This window comes from Micromys minutus (assembly GCF_963924665.1).
Source record: "Micromys minutus genome assembly, chromosome: 23".
In the NCBI taxonomy this organism is placed as follows: Eukaryota; Metazoa; Chordata; class Mammalia; order Rodentia; family Muridae; genus Micromys; species Micromys minutus.
Window position 1 is genome coordinate 28,941,024 of NC_137958.1, and position 17,526 is coordinate 28,958,549.

The 17,526-nt window shown below is 40.2% G+C and overlaps 1 protein-coding gene across 7 annotated transcripts in view; it reads right to left on the minus strand.

The window, feature by feature from the left end:
- AKAP9 (A-kinase anchoring protein 9) overlaps positions 1-17,526 on the minus strand; it is a 137,072-nt gene that overhangs the window by 102,119 nt on the left and 17,427 nt on the right. For all 7 annotated transcript variants that reach the window (XM_080936102.1, XM_080936101.1, XM_080936100.1 and 4 more), the window contains exons 2-8: positions 15,866-16,084; positions 13,764-13,808; positions 11,032-11,085; positions 10,528-10,698; positions 9,702-9,857; positions 8,428-8,604; positions 5,157-7,499 (exon numbers count right to left, since the gene is read on the minus strand). In XM_080936102.1, coding sequence (XP_080792228.1) covers positions 5,157-7,499; positions 8,428-8,604; positions 9,702-9,857; positions 10,528-10,698; positions 11,032-11,085; positions 13,764-13,808; positions 15,866-16,084 — 3,165 coding nt within the window. The remainder of the gene's footprint in view (positions 1-5,156; positions 7,500-8,427; positions 8,605-9,701; positions 9,858-10,527; positions 10,699-11,031; positions 11,086-13,763; positions 13,809-15,865; positions 16,085-17,526) is intronic.

Below are 17,526 nucleotides of genomic sequence, written 5' to 3' on the forward strand. Positions count from 1 at the left end.
GGTCTGATTTAGAGTTTCCATCCAGATGCACTGACTGAAGAAAAGGTAATGGAATGTTTGTATTTATTAACAGTGTGATCGTAAATAGGGATAGTTGGTATAACCAGCAAGATTTTAATCCTTTAAATATATTTTACATGCCACAAATGAAAATAATTTAAATAAACACCAAAGTACTCGAAACTCAAATGAACAAATCCCAATATGGTGTCATTTTACTTTTGCTTCTGTTCCATCTACAGCTCCTTAGACTTAGAAAGAAAGCATTAGAGACAAAAGTTCATTCATGATGTTCGATAAGTCCTTGCCCACAAGCAACTGTTACTAAAAATCTGGAATGTGTCTACTATCATCTCCAGAATACATGAAAACTGCACATTATAGTGTATATTTCTGTGTATTGACACAAAGGCAATTATTTTGCAAATTTCTTTGCATTTTTAATATCAAATATCAAAAATGCTTCTGAAATCAATCCACGTGTGTGACAGGTTAATTTGTTTGATTATAGTGTGGTATAGTATAAATGAACAATCCACAACTGGAGCATTTTCCTTTGTGGAGACCAACTAGATTTTCATAAGCTTGGGTCCTTTAAGTCAAAAGGTAGTAAATTAGTACATATTTCCACCTAAGACACACCAGTAAATGTTTCGCTAGTGAGCTGCCCAGCATGTATCGGACTCATCTGGAATTCCTGATGACACAGGTCTCTGTCCTCTGACCCTGACTCAGGAAGCTTAAGAAATACTAGTTCCGCCCATTTCCACGTGCAGCTGCTCTCCAGGGACCACACTCCATTACCCAGGAGTCAAACTGCTGGTCAGAGTAAATGCACAGGCTTAGCTGTAGGAGACAAATAACGTTTTATATAACTGAACTAAAATAAACATGGACGCCTACATCCTTGTATCCATGTCAATATGTCCGTTACTTTGCCAATGTGATGGCGAGAAAATGCTATTTCCACTCATGAATTTGTAACCTTAAAATGCTTATGTTTGTCACTTTGGTTTCTTCTCTGAGATACACGTCTCTTCGTATCTTTGGCACATTAAATCCTTTGTACTTCCTCAGGTATTTACATTAAATTTATGGTCCTTCGTTTGTAACATTTGGGGCAAATATCTGGTCCTAATAATTAAACATGTTTTAGGTATTGTTCATAAAGGAGACATGATCAAATTTCTAAATGCTTTCCTTTCACCGTGTCCTTTTTAATTAAAGGCTTCCTTGGCCTTAAGGTCATAATTCTACTTTATTTACATCTTTCTGTCTAGTATGTCTTTAACTAACCTAGAATCAATTTTTCCTGAAGGCTAAGGATCTAATTCCCCAACATAAAAACAATTCTCTTAGGCAATCATTGAATTTTCTGAGTCCTCCCGCTGTCTTGTTGATCCAAGTCTCCTCTCCAGTGTCACCTCAGCAGAACACCCTCCCACGCACTCTGTACGGGGGTGGGGGGGCAGACTGACTGACTTATCTTCAGGATATTCTTTCACAAAAATTTCATTCTGTTGTTGTGTTGTTAAAAACTAAACAAACTGGTAACTTGTGGAGGTTCTTTTCCAACAATATTTGAATGAACAGGTTGTCTCCTGCTATGTAAGGATGCGGAGATTGAGTAGACAGAATTATCAGATGTTGGATAATTCTTACGTTTTGGGGGATAATCTTATAATCATTTAATAAGAATTCATGCAGGCTCATTCATAAATGAATTAATCTGTCATTTTCTCCTGAGCAATTCCTGCCAGATCTTTATCTCAATACTAAGCAGACTCAAGGCGGAACTCCTTCCTTGGTCAGGGCAGAGCCATTTTACTGGGACAGGTGAAAAGGAGAACTAATCACAGTTGTAGATTCTGTAATGTTACTAAAGCGCTAATTAGTTTGGGTAATTTATGTTTTCACGAGAACAGCTTATTTAGAGTACTCTTTTCCTTTACTTTTGAAATCCTTGTAGTATTTGCACTGGGATTTTTACTTCTACCTCCCCCCCCCCCTTTTTGAGTACACTGTAACTGTCCTCAGACACACCAGAAGGCCTCAGACCTCATTACAGATGGCTGTGAGCCACCATGTGGTTGCTGGGATTGAACTCAGGAGGGTGGTTGGTGCTCTTAACCACTGACCCATCTCTCCAGCCCCTCCATGCTTCATTTTATCTGTGCTTTCTCCCTCAATGATATCCTTGGGAATCTAACAACTGCAACCTATAGATGTTTTCAAATAATAAACCACCAAACATCTTCAAAACCTTCCCTTTTGGTTATTTCAAATTCACTTATTTCTGCTCTAAATTTGCTATTTTCCTCTACCTATTCTCTTAAGTAGGATACTTGGATGCTATTTTATATTTCCTACTATTAGGAAAGCCTATTACGTTTTTACTGTGAACTGAATTGAAGATACATAAAACTAGTATTTCCCATCAAATATTTTCCTTCAGAAATAAAAGTTCACATTTATTCGGGTCTTGTTCTTCACACTCATATAGCTCGGCTGTCCACTGCTGGTTTATATTTCAGGATAAGGTCTCCATACATGGTTCAGTCTGCTCTTGAATTCACAACCCCACCCTCTGCTCCTGAAGCTGGGATTATGGACATGAGACAGCACACCCAGGCATATTACATTAAGTTAGGTTTTTTTTAACATTACCTTACTTTAATTTTTTAAACTCATTTCCTTTCTTATTAAATTACTCCTGTGAATTATGACAGTCGTCTTTCTCTCCACTGATGCCATGAACCTTTATCTATTTACAATGGTTAGGACTTTTAGAAAATGCTATACAGTCAATGATAAAGTCTCTTCCTCCTGAGGCGGTCTTTCACTATTGACACTTAAAAAAAAAAACAGGCTTTATTTCCTACTTAAAAACTTACTATCATGTATCAAATTTACTCTGGGTTCAGGAGACCTCCCACACAGGGCCCTGAGGAACAGCAAACTGGCAGTTCCTCCTGTGCTTAACTGCGTTCCAGCAGCTCTTCCAATTCAAACTCTAAGGTCTCTCAGCACAAGAAATTATCGATTCCTGCCACTCTCCTGGGTGCCTTAGCTTTCCAACACAGGCAAGAGTTTAAGTGTCTCTCATTTAATCCAAGTGTATTAAAATAAAGAAATCACACTTCAAATGTCTTTCATTTCCACTTAAAAGAAAACCTATTATGACCATATTTATTTTAATTTTAGTGAGAGACAGTCTCAAGAGCCGGGCAGCTAAAGTTGAAGATCACATCCTCCTCTTTCTTAAAAAATGAAAATGTTATTTAGCATCTCTGAGGTAATTATAACACTTACTTTTCAAAACGATTCCGTGTGTAGTCATTAATTAGTAATTAATTAAGTAATTAAATTACTTAATTCTTAAAAAAACATTTATTTATTTTTATGTGCACTGATGTTTTGCCTGCAGTATGTCTGTGTGAGGGCATTAGATCCTCTGGAACTGGAGTCACAGACAATTATGAGAAGCCATGTGGGTGCTGGGAACTGAAATAGGGCCCTCTTGAACAGCAAGCAATGCTCTTAACCACTAAGCCATTTCCCCAATCCGAATTTCTTGATTCTATTCAGGTTATTATAAAAGCACATCATCTCTAAATTTGATATAAGATTGTCAATAAGATTTAAAATCATCGGAAATAAAGACAAACTTCCTATGGTTTCCTACCTAGGATGAAACCAACACTTCCTACATCCTTCCCTCCTTTTCCAGCTCTGCTTTATCCTGTGGCCTCCTTTCAGAGACAACCGCACAGGCCTGGACCCTGGCCTAAAGCTCACTCGAATCTTTACAACTGCTACAATCTCCCCATCTCAGGCCCCTTCCTATTATACAGAGCTCAGTTCAAAGGCTACCTCCCCAGAAGACCTGTCCTGATCTCCGTACTCTCCCTGACTATTACTGTTCTTCTTTGCAGACTTAACACTGTCTCTAACCACCCTTTGTGTTTCCTGTTTACTACCTGCTTTCCCTTCGAGGACAGAGGACATGCTTCCTTGAGACTAGTACTCATCTCTTGTTCACTCCTGTATGCATATTTGATATAATTCAATAAACATATATTCCACTAATATAAAAACATATAAAACTTTATCAACTTTATCGTACTGTAGAAAACCTACCAGAACTGTCCTGGATTTCCTAGCATAGTATCTACCAACTGTAAGTTATTAGGAATGACTCGTGAGTAGTCACGGTCTTAGTTAGCATTACTTAACAACAGTCGAGGGTCAACAGAGGACAGATGAGGATGTCTCAGTTCACATATTGCTCAGATTAGATTGGCCTGTGGGCACATCTGTGGGTGATCATCTTGACTGTTAATTGATGTGGAAGCCCAGTGTGGACAGCACCATTGTGTGGGCAGGAAGTCCCAAGCTATACAAGAAAGGCAGGCAAGTCTGAGCCAGTGAGGAAGCCGTCAGCGTCATCCCTGTGTGGCCTGTGACTGAGAATCTGCCCTCCCTTCTGGACTGTGACCTGGAACTGTAAGCCACCTGAGACACTTTCCTCTCCCTAGCCAGTTCTGGTCAGCTTTACCACAGCAGCAGAGTGAAACGAGGGTATCTATTATGTGCATTTTTAAGTCCTTGACTTATATTGAGAGTTGATAGTGTTTTTTTTTTTTTCCTCTCAGGTATAAGACTTAAAACCTCTAGGCCTTAAGCCTCACCTCCCAGAAATATAATTCCATAACATCTGAGTAATTCACAGAGCAGTAGAAAACTTAGAAGATGTTTTGTTTGATTTTGTTTCGTAATTGTGGGGCTTTAAATGAAAACCTGAAATTTCATACTAGAAAACACCAGTATACAATACTCTAAAAATTAATAAATATTAAAGCAAAGTGATTATAATGTAAAAATGAGACCGAGTCTCTCAACAGTAACTCTTCTCTTTAAAAACAAAACAAAACGTAAAAAGGATTAGCCTGGCTTATTTCTAAGCAGCATATAAGAGACTAATAGACAAAAATATTCAAGTAAAACTGGAAACTGATTGGCAAAAAACTGGGAGTCCTTAACCGTCACACACCCCACTCCCCTGTGAGGACATAGATTTCTGTTCCCTGGATGTGAGAGCTGCCTTAGTGTGAATCTGTGTCTGCCCCGTGGATTCTGAGAGCATGTGGACATACCTGCTCGGCTCTGAGGGCATGAAGCTCTTGTTGGAGTTTTTCACTTTCACATGGTTCAACTGTTGCATGAGATGCTTTTTTTGTTCTTGTTGGCAAAAGCAACTGTTCCCTCCCACTTTCTTTAATGGGCATTTTATCTTCTATCATTGGTTTTGATTCTTCGGGCAAATCTTCACTGGTTTTAGAAACAGAGCCCTGAGAATCCCCGACTGTCTTACCAGCTTGGTAAGAACTCATCTGTGCAGAGCAGACGGCTGCGTTTTCTGTAGCATTGGGGTTAGTGAGGAGTTCTAGTTCTCCACATCTCAATGAAAGCTGTTCCTTCTCTTGCTGTAAGGCTCTGACCTCCGCACTTAGAGACTCAACCGTACCAAGTGTCTGCTTGAGTTGCTCAGAGAGACCAGAGACTTTCTCTGACAGCTCCAACTTTTCTCGCTTGGTCACTTCCAGCTTCTCCATAAGCTCTGTGGTGTCTTTTTCTACAACTTCGCCAACCTCCACTGGCTCCGATAGGGAAGCGCCGTTGGTAGGAAATCCAGAGCTCTTCCCCTTTGGCATGGCTGGACTTTGTCTCTGTGAATGCAGCTCTTCCTCCAGCGATCTCAGCTTACTTTCATATCGCATGGCCTGCTTAGTTTGTGTGTCTTCTAGGTCGTCCTTTATCTTGAGAAGGCAAGCATACTCCCTCTGCAACTCTTGATAGTTGACTTCAAAGTTCTTCTCAGCGAACGCAAATGTATTCTTCTGCCTCTCAATCTCTTCATTTAGATGAAGGCACTGTTGCTGAAGGGTCTCCTTCTCCCTCCTCAGCACCTCTGCTTCTTTCTGCCACCTCCAGTCCTCGCATGTGCTAGGATCTACAACTGATCTTTCCTCTTGGTTGGAAGGAGTGTACATTTTCAACATGTCTTCAAGGGCTTTCTTCTCATCCTTGAGAAGGCTGTTCTCTGCGTCCAGCTGTGCACATCTTTCTTGAAGGCCAGCTTCCTTCTCCTTCAGCTGCTTCTCCAATTGTTCAGTTTTAAGTTGTAACCCCTGAACTTCCTGTTCAAGGGTGCCTTTCTCCTTTTCTTCTTGTCTGAGGATTTCAATCTCTTTTTGCAGTTCGTTGATTTGAAGATTCATTTCTTCCGATTTTGAATTAACAAGGCATTCCTGTAAATCTCTTAGCTTTGAATTTTCCAGAATTAACTGATTCTGCTGAGTTATGAGGTTGTCTGTTTCGCACTGCATACTTTCCATCTTCCTGTTCATTTCATTTTGTAAGCCGTCTATCTGCTGCTTGTAGTGAATGCCCAGGTTATCTTTAAGTTTTTCAATATTTATTCGATGTTCAACTTCTAAATCTTCTTTTAGTTTGGTCAGCTCCTCCTCGTGACTAAAGAGGAGCTGTGTTCTCAGCCTCTCCAACTCAGCTTCTTGGGATTCCGCCATTCTGTCTAGCACTGCATTTTTCTCTTTTTCTAGCATTTCAAGTTTTATTTTGTAATTTGTAATCTCAGCTTCGTGCTTGACCTCGAGTTCCTGTCTGGATTCGGAGGCGGCGATGATCTCAGCTTTCAAGTCTTCCACTGTGCTCAGGGACTTGCGCGCATCGTTCAGCCTGTTCTCTTGCTCTGCTATGGTCTGTCTAGCCTTCTGAATTTGCTCTCTTAAAAACCTTACCTCCTCTAAGAGGTCTTCAAACTGACTCTGTAGAGCTGACTTTTCTCCCAGAACAACCCCAAGCTCTCCCTTGAGTTTTTCCTTTTGAGCATGAGTGTCTTGTAATCTGACATTGAGCTCATTTATGGCAGCATTCATTAAATTTACTTGTTCTTTACTGACTGTAGTATTTGCATCTGACTTCGAGGTGTTCTCCATGTCTCTCTTATGTTGGGACTTGAGCTCCTCTATCTGAGACAGGTGCTGTTTTATTAACTCTTGTTTCATTTGCACTATCTGCTTCCCATACATCTCATCCAGCTCTGCCTGGAGATGACTTAGCTTCCGCTGGGTTTCTTGTTCCATCCTCTGCACAGCACTGGTTTCCAGCTGGCTATCCTTAAGATTTCTCTTCTGGAGTTCTTCAACTGTCCTCATTAGCTCTTTGATTTCCTCAGAACACTTTCGCTCATTTTGCTGAGAACTGACCAGTTCTAGTTTCAGGCTTTTGATCTCCTGTTCCTTTTCTGTAACCTGTTCTTGTAACTCTCCTAGTAATTCATCAGCAGTGGTCACTTTATTCTTTAACTCAACAGTTTTTTTCTCTTCCTCTATGACTCTGGTATTCAACTCTTCAATGATGGCCTGCTTTTCCTCTATTTCTTTTGTATTTAAGTTTTCAACTTTTCTGTCTTTTTCCTTCAGAGGGGAAAAGAAAGGAAGCACGCATAAGACCTTCTGGTAACTTTAAATCATGCTTTTACATTATTCCATAAAAAAATGACTGCTGTGCCCCCTCCTCAATTGTTCCCAGGATATGCCTTGCACATGTAGATACTGGTGACAATTACAGCAGCTCTGGCCGTCTTGTGTACTCAGCACACGAGTACTGGTTCTTCTTAGCACCGCCAAAACAACGGAAAAACAAAGTCCTGCTAGGCTGACAAGATGGTGCTAATGACCTGAGGTCGGCTCCAGACAAATAAGTAATAATTCTAATACATTTAAAAACCTACTACATCTTTGCTAAGCCATTATATCTTTACTTTTCAAAAGTAACTGCATAATATTCCTATTGTTTAATATTTTGATAGATAACTATAATACTGTGCACTTTCTCAGTACTCTTAAGAAAAAGTTTAAATTGGGTTCAGGTTACTCCCATTAACTGTAGTGACCTGAAGGAGTTCCAATGACAAGGGTCATGCACTAAGAGAAGAAAATCTCCTGTGAGTCTAGTCTGCTCCTATGAGTCTGCCAAAAGTTCAAGGCTGGGCATTTACGTGACATCTACACCAACTATACTTTATGATGTGCTGTGCAAAACTACAATTTCAGTTCAAACAGAAACTTGAAAACAGAAAAGGAACTTTTCCCCAGTTGTCGTTTGGGGTCAGTTACGTAACATTGGATAATAGCTAAGACCAGAGGAACACACCAAAGCATGGCCACTGCAGTCACATCAGCAACAAGCTGAGCAGGAGCCTCAGCAGAGTTGTGGATCTGTTAGTTGGTTATCTCTGTGAGCAAAGGCCTCAGACCCAAATGCTAAGCATGAAATAAAATCTACAAAACTGGTCAGAGCTATCATACACAGGTGAGTTATATTACAAATATCCTTTCTTACCATTTCAAGCACTTTTACTTTCTCTTGTAAAGAGGAAATTTTCGCTTGGAAGTCCTCCTCCTTTTTCTGATAATCTTGCAGCTGTTGCTGCTGAGAAAAGATCTGTCGTTTGGCCTGCAGTAAATCTGTCGCAGTTCGACTAAGAGTGCTATTTTGCAGAGTTTCGTTAGCCTGTAACTTGAAAACAGAAAAAAACCTTCAACATACTAAATTCTGAAGTGACTATTCATGAACAGACTTCTTCTGAACTCTGTTCACTTCAGAGGTTTGAGATCTTAGCAAACATGCTGTTACTATGGCTAGACTGACTGAGCCAATAAATTATCTTTCAAACGGTAATTCAGAAAAGGCAGATCAAGTGAGAGAATCAGGAATGAGGACAAAACGGCAAGAGAAGTGGAACTAAAACATAATTCTGGGCTCAGGTGACTTTTCAGACCCTCGCTCCAATCCCAATCAGAGGCCTGACTATATTTCTGTCCCGATATTCTGTCAGATTTCTGCCTACTTACATTAAATTCTTATGTCTTAGTCAGAGTTCCTAGATCTATATGCTGAAACACCACTACCAAAACAAGCTGGGGAGGAAAGGGTTTATTTGCCTTACACTTCCACCTCATAGTGCATCATCAAAGGAAGTCAGGAACTCAAGCAGGGCAGGAACCTGGAGACAGGAGGTGATACAGAGGCCATGGAGGGATGCTGCCTGCTGGCTTGCTCCTCATAGCTTGCTCAGTCTGCTTTCCTGTAGAACCAGGATCACCTCCCCAGGGATACCACCACCCACTAAAAGCAGGAATCTCCTCCACCAATCCCTAATTATTAAGAAAAGTCCTTACAACCAATCTACAAACAATGAAGGCATTTTCTCAATTGATTCCCTCCTTCCTGATAACTCTACATTGGGTCAAGTTGACATCAAAGTAGCCAGGATGTACCTCAAGGTAAACATAAAGTGAATGGGAGGTGAAGTTCTAGTTACTGTTTAGAACCCAACTGAAACCAGGCCTGGACTGCCAAGGTGCAGGGCAATTCCAGAGTAATTTCTACAAAATTCAGTCTGTCTGTCTCGTAAGTAGAACATCAGGAAACCACTCACAAGATATTAATTAAAATTCTTGATTAATATAACAATCCAAATTTACCACTTTTTTTTTCTAGTACACTTAAAAAAGCAAATGGCTTCAGAGTAAGCTTTGATTTGTTCTGGAATGTGAAAAGGTATATAATTCATTACCAGTGACAATAAGCTTTGTTGAACCAGTAATACTTACATGCTGGAACTGAATCTGCAGTTTCTGACTCTGTTCTGTCAACTCTAAAAATTCTATCATCGTGTCGTCCCTTTCTTTTCTTGCCTGCTGCAAGTTAGCAGTGAGCTGAGTAATGATGCCATCTCTTTGTTTAATGGCAGCTTCAAATTCTTGTAACTAAGAGAGACAAGGGAAAACTGGATTAGCTTTTTGCCTTTTTTTTTTTTTTCAAAATAAACAATATCCCATAAAAGCTACTGCCTATTCAAATCAGTTCTATTTCAAAATTAAAGAAGAGAATATATTTGGTTTGGCTTTTCCATATTTTATTGTAGAAAAAGTATCTTTACACTTGGAAATGCCCCCAATGTATTCTAGGAAACACTAACAGAAACATTTAAGCCCAGCTTGTTTCTGAAGAGGATGAAAGTATATTTTCTCTCTTCATCTTGACTTCATCTTTGCTTCCCTGCATAGCAGATGTGACTGTCACCGGTACTTTGACTTACAATGACTTGCCGACATTCTTAATGGGTTTAAGTCATACTTCTTTTGTTGTTGTTGTTTATACCTACTTTCTCTCAAGCACATTACAGGAAAAAAAAAATCTGTCTTGAGGAAATGATTTCACTCTAGCGACTTTACATGGTCGAATTTTAAAAGTCCACCATGTTTCTGCAATCCTCATTTTAAATAAGCATTATTTATGCTATCCATATGCAAGAACAGAAGTTATTGACATGACCTAAGTCGCCATTCCAAAGCCCCATGTTTAAAGAGCACACATACACTCCCGTTCCTGTCTCCTAGTTGGGTTTGTAACAAACCAAAGCCACCGTGAGCGTACCTGCTTCAGCCCTTCGGTCCCAAAGCTGGCCCTCATCTCCTCCCACTCCTGAGTGAGCTCCTCCAGACCGTGCTGCTTCTCAGCCAGCTCATTCTCCACCATCTGAAGACACGTCTCACTGCACTGAGCTCCTTGTTCAGAATAAGAGTCATCAATTGAAATGTCTTCTTCCTAAATCAATCCAAGATTTTTAATCATTAAGCACTAGTGACATTCTTGAAGGACAGGGACAAAATTTAAAATTCCACAGCAAAGTCCATTTTAAAACACTCCTACCTCCTGCGAGTTCATTAGAAAGCGGCTTTGTTACTAATGAGATAAACACCTTAACAACACAACGGGACTTCTGCACTGTGTTACAGCTGTCACAAGAAAGGGGGGTTAAGTGGTTTTGTACAGCGTAAGTGGCACATAGGAAGAATGCATGCAGAGAAAGCTGTTAGTAAGCTTCGAGCCTTCACAGTGTAACTTAGCATTAGTATCATGAATAGTTAAATACTGTACCCTTAAGGTATCTGTAGGCTTTCCTGGTTTCGTCACAGAATTGCAGCCATTAATCTGTATAAAAACAATTTCCTGATATATTATGATCTTAAACTAAATGTAACTCATTCCTGATAACAGTACTGTTGTGTTTTGTGGGATGTGCATGGAATGGGTAGATGTACTGTGTACTGTTGTTTGAGACAGAGTTTCTCACGGTATATGATGACCACAAATTAAGCTACACTTACTGGCCAGCTAGCCGGATCCGCCTGTCCCTGCCTCCCCAGTGCAGGGACTGCGGATACACTTTTCCAAAGGTTTTAGGTGGGTGGCAGGGATCCAAGCTCATGCTTGTGTGGCAAACACTTCACTGAGTCATTCCCCTGCTCCAGTCTTTTTATGACTTAAAAAAAAAAAAAAAAAAAAATGCCTTACTGGCAAAACCACATTTATAGTGAAAAACTTAAATTTAATTCAAGCCCCTAAAAGACATATAACACCTGAGTGCTCACAATGCCCCTTCTTCCTCTCCCAGTCAGTCCTGACTCCCCTCACACTGCTCCTCCATACGCAGGGTAACTGGGTAGGCTATGGACTGGTACAGCTTTTGAGTTAAGGGATGTGTGGTCAGAGTTCAACGTTAGGTGACTTTCTCAAGCACTCTTCAACTTACTTTCTGAGACAAGGAGTCTCACTAAACCTTAAGTTCACTGATTCAGCTCGGCTGGCTGGTCCCAAAGCCCAAGGATTCTGCTGTCTTGGTCTCCCCGATGCTGTGATTACACAAACTAACAACCATACCTGGAACCAAACTCAGGAACTCAACACTTGTGCAGCAACTTTTACAGACTGAGCATCTCCCCAGCCCTGACAAAGGAGTGTCCATCTGTCTATTCTCTAAGATCACAGGTGGCTACTCATTTGACAAGCACAGTGAAGCAGCCCCCAGGAGAAGGTTCCCAAATCCACTGTTGACCATCATGTTTGCCATTGCAATTGCTTTGTCTGCCACCAGACAAGCATGCTAAAAAGCCAGAACCCATGTGTTCATGGAGATGTTTTCACCAGACCAGAGAGTTTCCATGAAGGCTTTAGCACCACACTTAGCGGTGGTTCCCAAATTGTTCAGGACGTCAGTCTTAGCCATGACGCTGCCTGTCTCCACCAAAGTCAAGTAGGAAAAGCCTGCTAGTGGCTGAGAGCAAATCCTGACCAAGGCATCAGAGGCACTGGAGAGAGCAGCTAGAGAAGGAAAGTGTCCTGTTGAGATGAGACACTGATGATGCGCAAACGTAAAGGCCCCATCTCCTCGTATGGTCACTCAGTCTCTCAGGCACACCGGAAGGGATGGAGAACCGGATGGAACTTGCTCTTCTAATGTGCAGCAACCTCTATATCCTTCCTGACAACTCTGGTGTAACGTGCACTTTGTAAGTGACGCATACACCTGTGTTGGTTTTTAAGCTTCTCATGCATGGTTTTCAGTCCAATGTGTCTCTGCCAGGAGATATATTCTCACAGACAACAAGAAATTGTATCTTGTTTTTCAGCCACCCCACTGTGTCTTTTAATTGGCAAACTGGCACTACACTTGGTGCTAGTCTTGAGAACACCTTGCGGCTTCTTGTAACTCTGCTGACTGTTTTCTGGTTGTTTCACGTTTTCCTTTGTTTTGGTCTTGGCTTTCCCCTCACACACTTGGGGTTTGCTTATTTGCAGAGTGAGGCCTAAGTGGCCTCTACCTATTTCCCTCGTTCTGGTTCTCCCAAGCCTGTCACCTGTGCTTCCGTGCTGTCCTCCGCCGTCTGCACATCACTAGCTTGGCTGACACGACTGGCTTCTCTACTTATCTTTAAAAGCTTCACCTTCTCCCATTCTAAAACATAACTTTTCCGGTACAGTACTTTTGGATGGTAGTTTTTTGAGTTTGTGACTTTAAATCCATAATTACCACAGAGGAAATTTTACATAGTGTGATTCAAATACACATTTATTTATTCATTACTGGTTATTTTCCTGGTCAGACTACAAGTAAGACCGTTAGCTCTAAAGTACATTAAACGTGTTAAGTGTTCCTCATGTCATTATTATAAAACTGTGCTATGTTAGCTTAAGCATAAAGCTCTTTACTATTAGCAACCTCAACACATTGAAACTTATGAAAGATATTGATTTGCTGATACATTTACATGAGAAACTGGTAGTCATGTTCTCTAACTCTGGACCAAAGAAACGGTGATAGTATTTAAAAGACTAGGGCAAAAGGATGCACACTTACCACCGCACATAAGAAGGACACATCACAGAGAGGTCATAGCCACCTAACAGTTTACTGCCACAGAACTAGTGCCAATAAACATGTCCATATGGTTAACATAAATCTACACAATTGTGAAAAACTTTACTTGAAACAGAATATTAGAAAAGTTTGCTGTGCTAAGTAAGACTACTTCACAGTGGTCTTAGATCCAGAAACCCAGTATCAAACCCTTTCCCAGAAACCAACCAGAGTCTTTATGTATGTAACGATGAAGCTATGGAGTAGTGAAGATGTCAGTTTCCATTGTGGGTTGAACACACCTGTGGTTTGCTAACCATTCATGCTGACCACTGTTATTTTATTGTATTTATAGAATTGCAACAGAAGCACATAAAATGTACAAGAACAAAGCATCAGCAAATATCTTAGAGATATAATAAAATAACTACTTTTGCTCATAACATGTGAGATTATAACATGTTAATCTTACCTCAGAGCTACATTCATCTGTTGTGGTAGAAATTTCACTTTCAGGCTAAAATAAAAAAATGCAATTTTTACTAGATTTTACAGAAAAATAGAATTTTTCCTATATTTTACTTCCACTAAGTAACATATTGAAACATTGGCATCATAATGTTTGGTAACATAATGAAAACTACTATTTAAAATGCTACCAAAACCTAATACGAATCATTCAGAGCTTTAAATTTTCACTTATGAATTAGTGCCTCAACAGTAATTTTTCTCTATAAAAAACATCAAGAGGACATGTTTTTATACATAGTACCTACTCTTTGTAAGCCAAAAGCACCAAGATTTGATTTCTCTAAACTTTATAACTCCTAAATAAGAACAGTCCTAAATGTTACTATCAGATGTCTCATTTCTTCAAAAGTATAAGATCATGATGCTAAAAGTAATTTCTTCAAGACAAATAACATCCTTGTTAGTATACTGATTTTACAGCTTAAAAGTATTCATTCAAAAACATTTGCTAGAGGCTAGAGAAACAGATCTTGCCGAGGGTTCAGCACTCTCGGGGACTATGACCAACTGTAACCCCATTCTAAGGATCTGACGCTCTTCTAGCCTCCATGGGCACTGCGCATACGGGAACCAGGCTCAGACCCCCTAGGGCCAAAATATCCATACTTACAAAATCATCAAAGTAAACACCTTTATTCCCGAATTTGTGCATGAGGTCAGTGGCATTCAAAGCTTCTCTCAAGTGGGAAGTACAGTACAGAAATAAATCCTAATTTTTCTCATTCCAAAAGTGCTTTTACTGTTACACCCACCCACTAGTGTACTTGCACACACACGCACGCACACACTCTTGTGTGCACATCCCTAACCTAAAACTCAATGAGTTTATAAATATTAACTATCACTTTTTATTCCTCATCTATTCCTATGAAAATATTGCTTAACATTCAAGATTACATTTCGCAATGGCCTTCCTAAGTAACTGCTTACAGAAAAAGAAATAATCTTGTCTCTACTCTAAAATTCTGTAATAATGGTTCCTAATTTAAGAGGCTCTGATCACTTACTTACTTGCTTGATTGACTGATTGATGTGTGACTGTGTATGCATATGTGATTGTATGTGCATGTGTGACTTGAATGTGTGACAATGTGTTCATGTGTGACTGTGTATGCATACGTGATTGTATATGCATGTGTGACTATGTGTGCATGTGTGTGCATGTGTGAACACATAGAGGACTCAGGACAAAAATGTTAGCTGAGGACTAGGGACATACTTTCATGGTAAAGTGTTGGTTGAGCATTCACAAGGCCCAAGATTTGAACCCCAGAATTGCAAAATAAATAATTAAGCACATAAAACCACTCAATGATTCCAGAGAGAGAAGGAACCTCTGTCATCTAATAAAGTACATCTACAAAAAGCCCAAAATGTACAACACTACACACGGAAGCAAAATACTTGGGGGAAACAGAATGCTCCCCTCCAAACAGTACAGTGCTGCCGGTCTCAACATTTCTTTTTGAAAACTATACTGCATTTATTAACTTAATGTGTGTGTGCTGTACAGCAAGGAGGTCACGTGACAACATTAAACACATGGGTCCTGGGGAGAGAACTCAGGTTTGGCAAGGAAGTGACTTTTTACTTATTTATTCTTTGTTTTTCTTCGTTTGGTTTTTGATTTTTTTTTTCTTTCAAGATGGGGTCTCACTACATAGCTTGGCCTGTCCTGAAATTACTTTGCAAACCAGGCTGGTCTGATTTGGGATAGGCAGACCTGCAATGACAGACCAGACAGAACTTGTAATAGAAGAGGAGACAGAAGCTGGAACCGTAAGTTAAATAAACTCAAACAGAAGTAACTGTTGTTCTTTATCTCTGCGTTCCTCATCTTGGCACTGCGAGTGTTCCGTAAAGGTTTGCTGAATGAAGCTCACGGGCTCACTCAGAGATTATTAAATATTTTAGGTCTAGCTATTACCATACGGCTGAGGTTTGTGAGAAGGAACAAAGTCATCCTTAAACTGCACAGAGTGCTCATGACCAGTGCCACTGCGATGTTCCACTCTAAAACATGCTGAAAACGGAAGCACTTACTTCAGCCGAGAAGACCCGGCCCTGCTTTGTGGTTTCTGCAGGGGCAGGATCAGAACTCCCGGCTGACTCCACCCTCCGAGAGCTTCCGGAACAGACCTCATCACTCTGTTGATCAGTCTGTAAGCCTGAATCTGGTTTAGAGCTTGAAGTTCTTTTCTTCTTCTGTTTCTTCGGAACGTCCCCATCACATTGGGCTTTTCTTTGTCGAAACCGAGCAAGCTACGGAAGAAACAAAGCGGTGTTAATGCTCATCTAAGGATGTTCTGTCATTATTAAAGCTGTCACTTTATTAAAACCCAAACCATCAGTAAGAACAAATGACAAACTAAGGGCAGGCATCATCCTCACACGAGTGACCACTGCCACACTGCAAAGACACCCATGTGAGAGGAAAACGTCTGCAAGCAGCTCAGAGCTGGAAGCTGGTGGGTGAGGCACTCTGTCGCTCCACTCTGAGTATTATCTGTGGATTTCAAACTGTCTGAAAGCACAACACACCACACACGGAGTTCAAATGCACCCTTCATGGGTTTTCTAAAGAGAATTAGCCTGTACCAAACAAAATTAGCCCTAACTGAGGTTTCAAGCCTTGTCTATAATGGAAGACTGGAAACCATGTAAATCCTAGGGTGAAGCTTTCAAGCTCCCCATGATTAGAGACACGCACTCATACAACGTACTTACTATCCACTTCACTGCACCAATCTTACTTAAATTTATTTTCAAACGACATGTTTCATCCTGGACACCTCTTGCTATTAACTAAAGGCCAGTACCACTGTGATTTCTTTCTTTTCCTTTTTCTTTTTTGAAGTAGTCAATGAAAAATAAAAACAAGGATGTATCTATCATTAAAATGTTAAGACATTGATGAAAGTTATAAGAGAAATAGACACATATCAAAACATGTCATTCGAGAGCAGCAAACACTGTCAGCTATCAGGGAAGAGAAGAAAAGATTTTCTTTATTATTATACAATGTGTTCAGCACCAGGCCAGGACATATACATAAGATATCATCATCTAGCCAGAATTATTATTCCATACATACACAATGCTGGATGGACTATGGTGAATGCTCATTAAAAACATTCCTACAAACCATTATTGCTAATGGTGATACTTATCACACAGTAGTGGGTATAAAACAGTATCACCTATAGTTGTTATAAAAAGAACGCCTCTTCATATCAGAGACAAAGCAGGCCTCGGGCTTCAGCCATGAACAATCATAACTAGTTTGAAAATTAGTAACATTATACTCACAGCCATAGGTAAATTTTGAAAAACAAAAAATGCATATCAATATTGATGTGTTCACAACTTAAACTACAAGTGGTTTTTCCTAAATTTATTTTAAGTGTACTTGTGAGTAGTGTGTGTGTGTGTGTGTGTGTACATGCTAGTGCTTGCTTGAACAGGTGCACTAGGGTCAGAGGCTGAGTCAGGTGCCACCCCCTACTGTTCTGCACTGCCGCAGTGGCTCATGGTTACTGACTGCAATAGACTGGCCAGCGAGTTCCCAGCATCCCTCTGTCTCTTCCTAAGTCTCCCCACCATACCCTACTGTGCTGAAATTACAGATTCTCACCACCATGGCTGGCTTTTGACATAGATGTTGGGGACCCAAACATTGCTTACATAAGCAAGTACTTTACAGC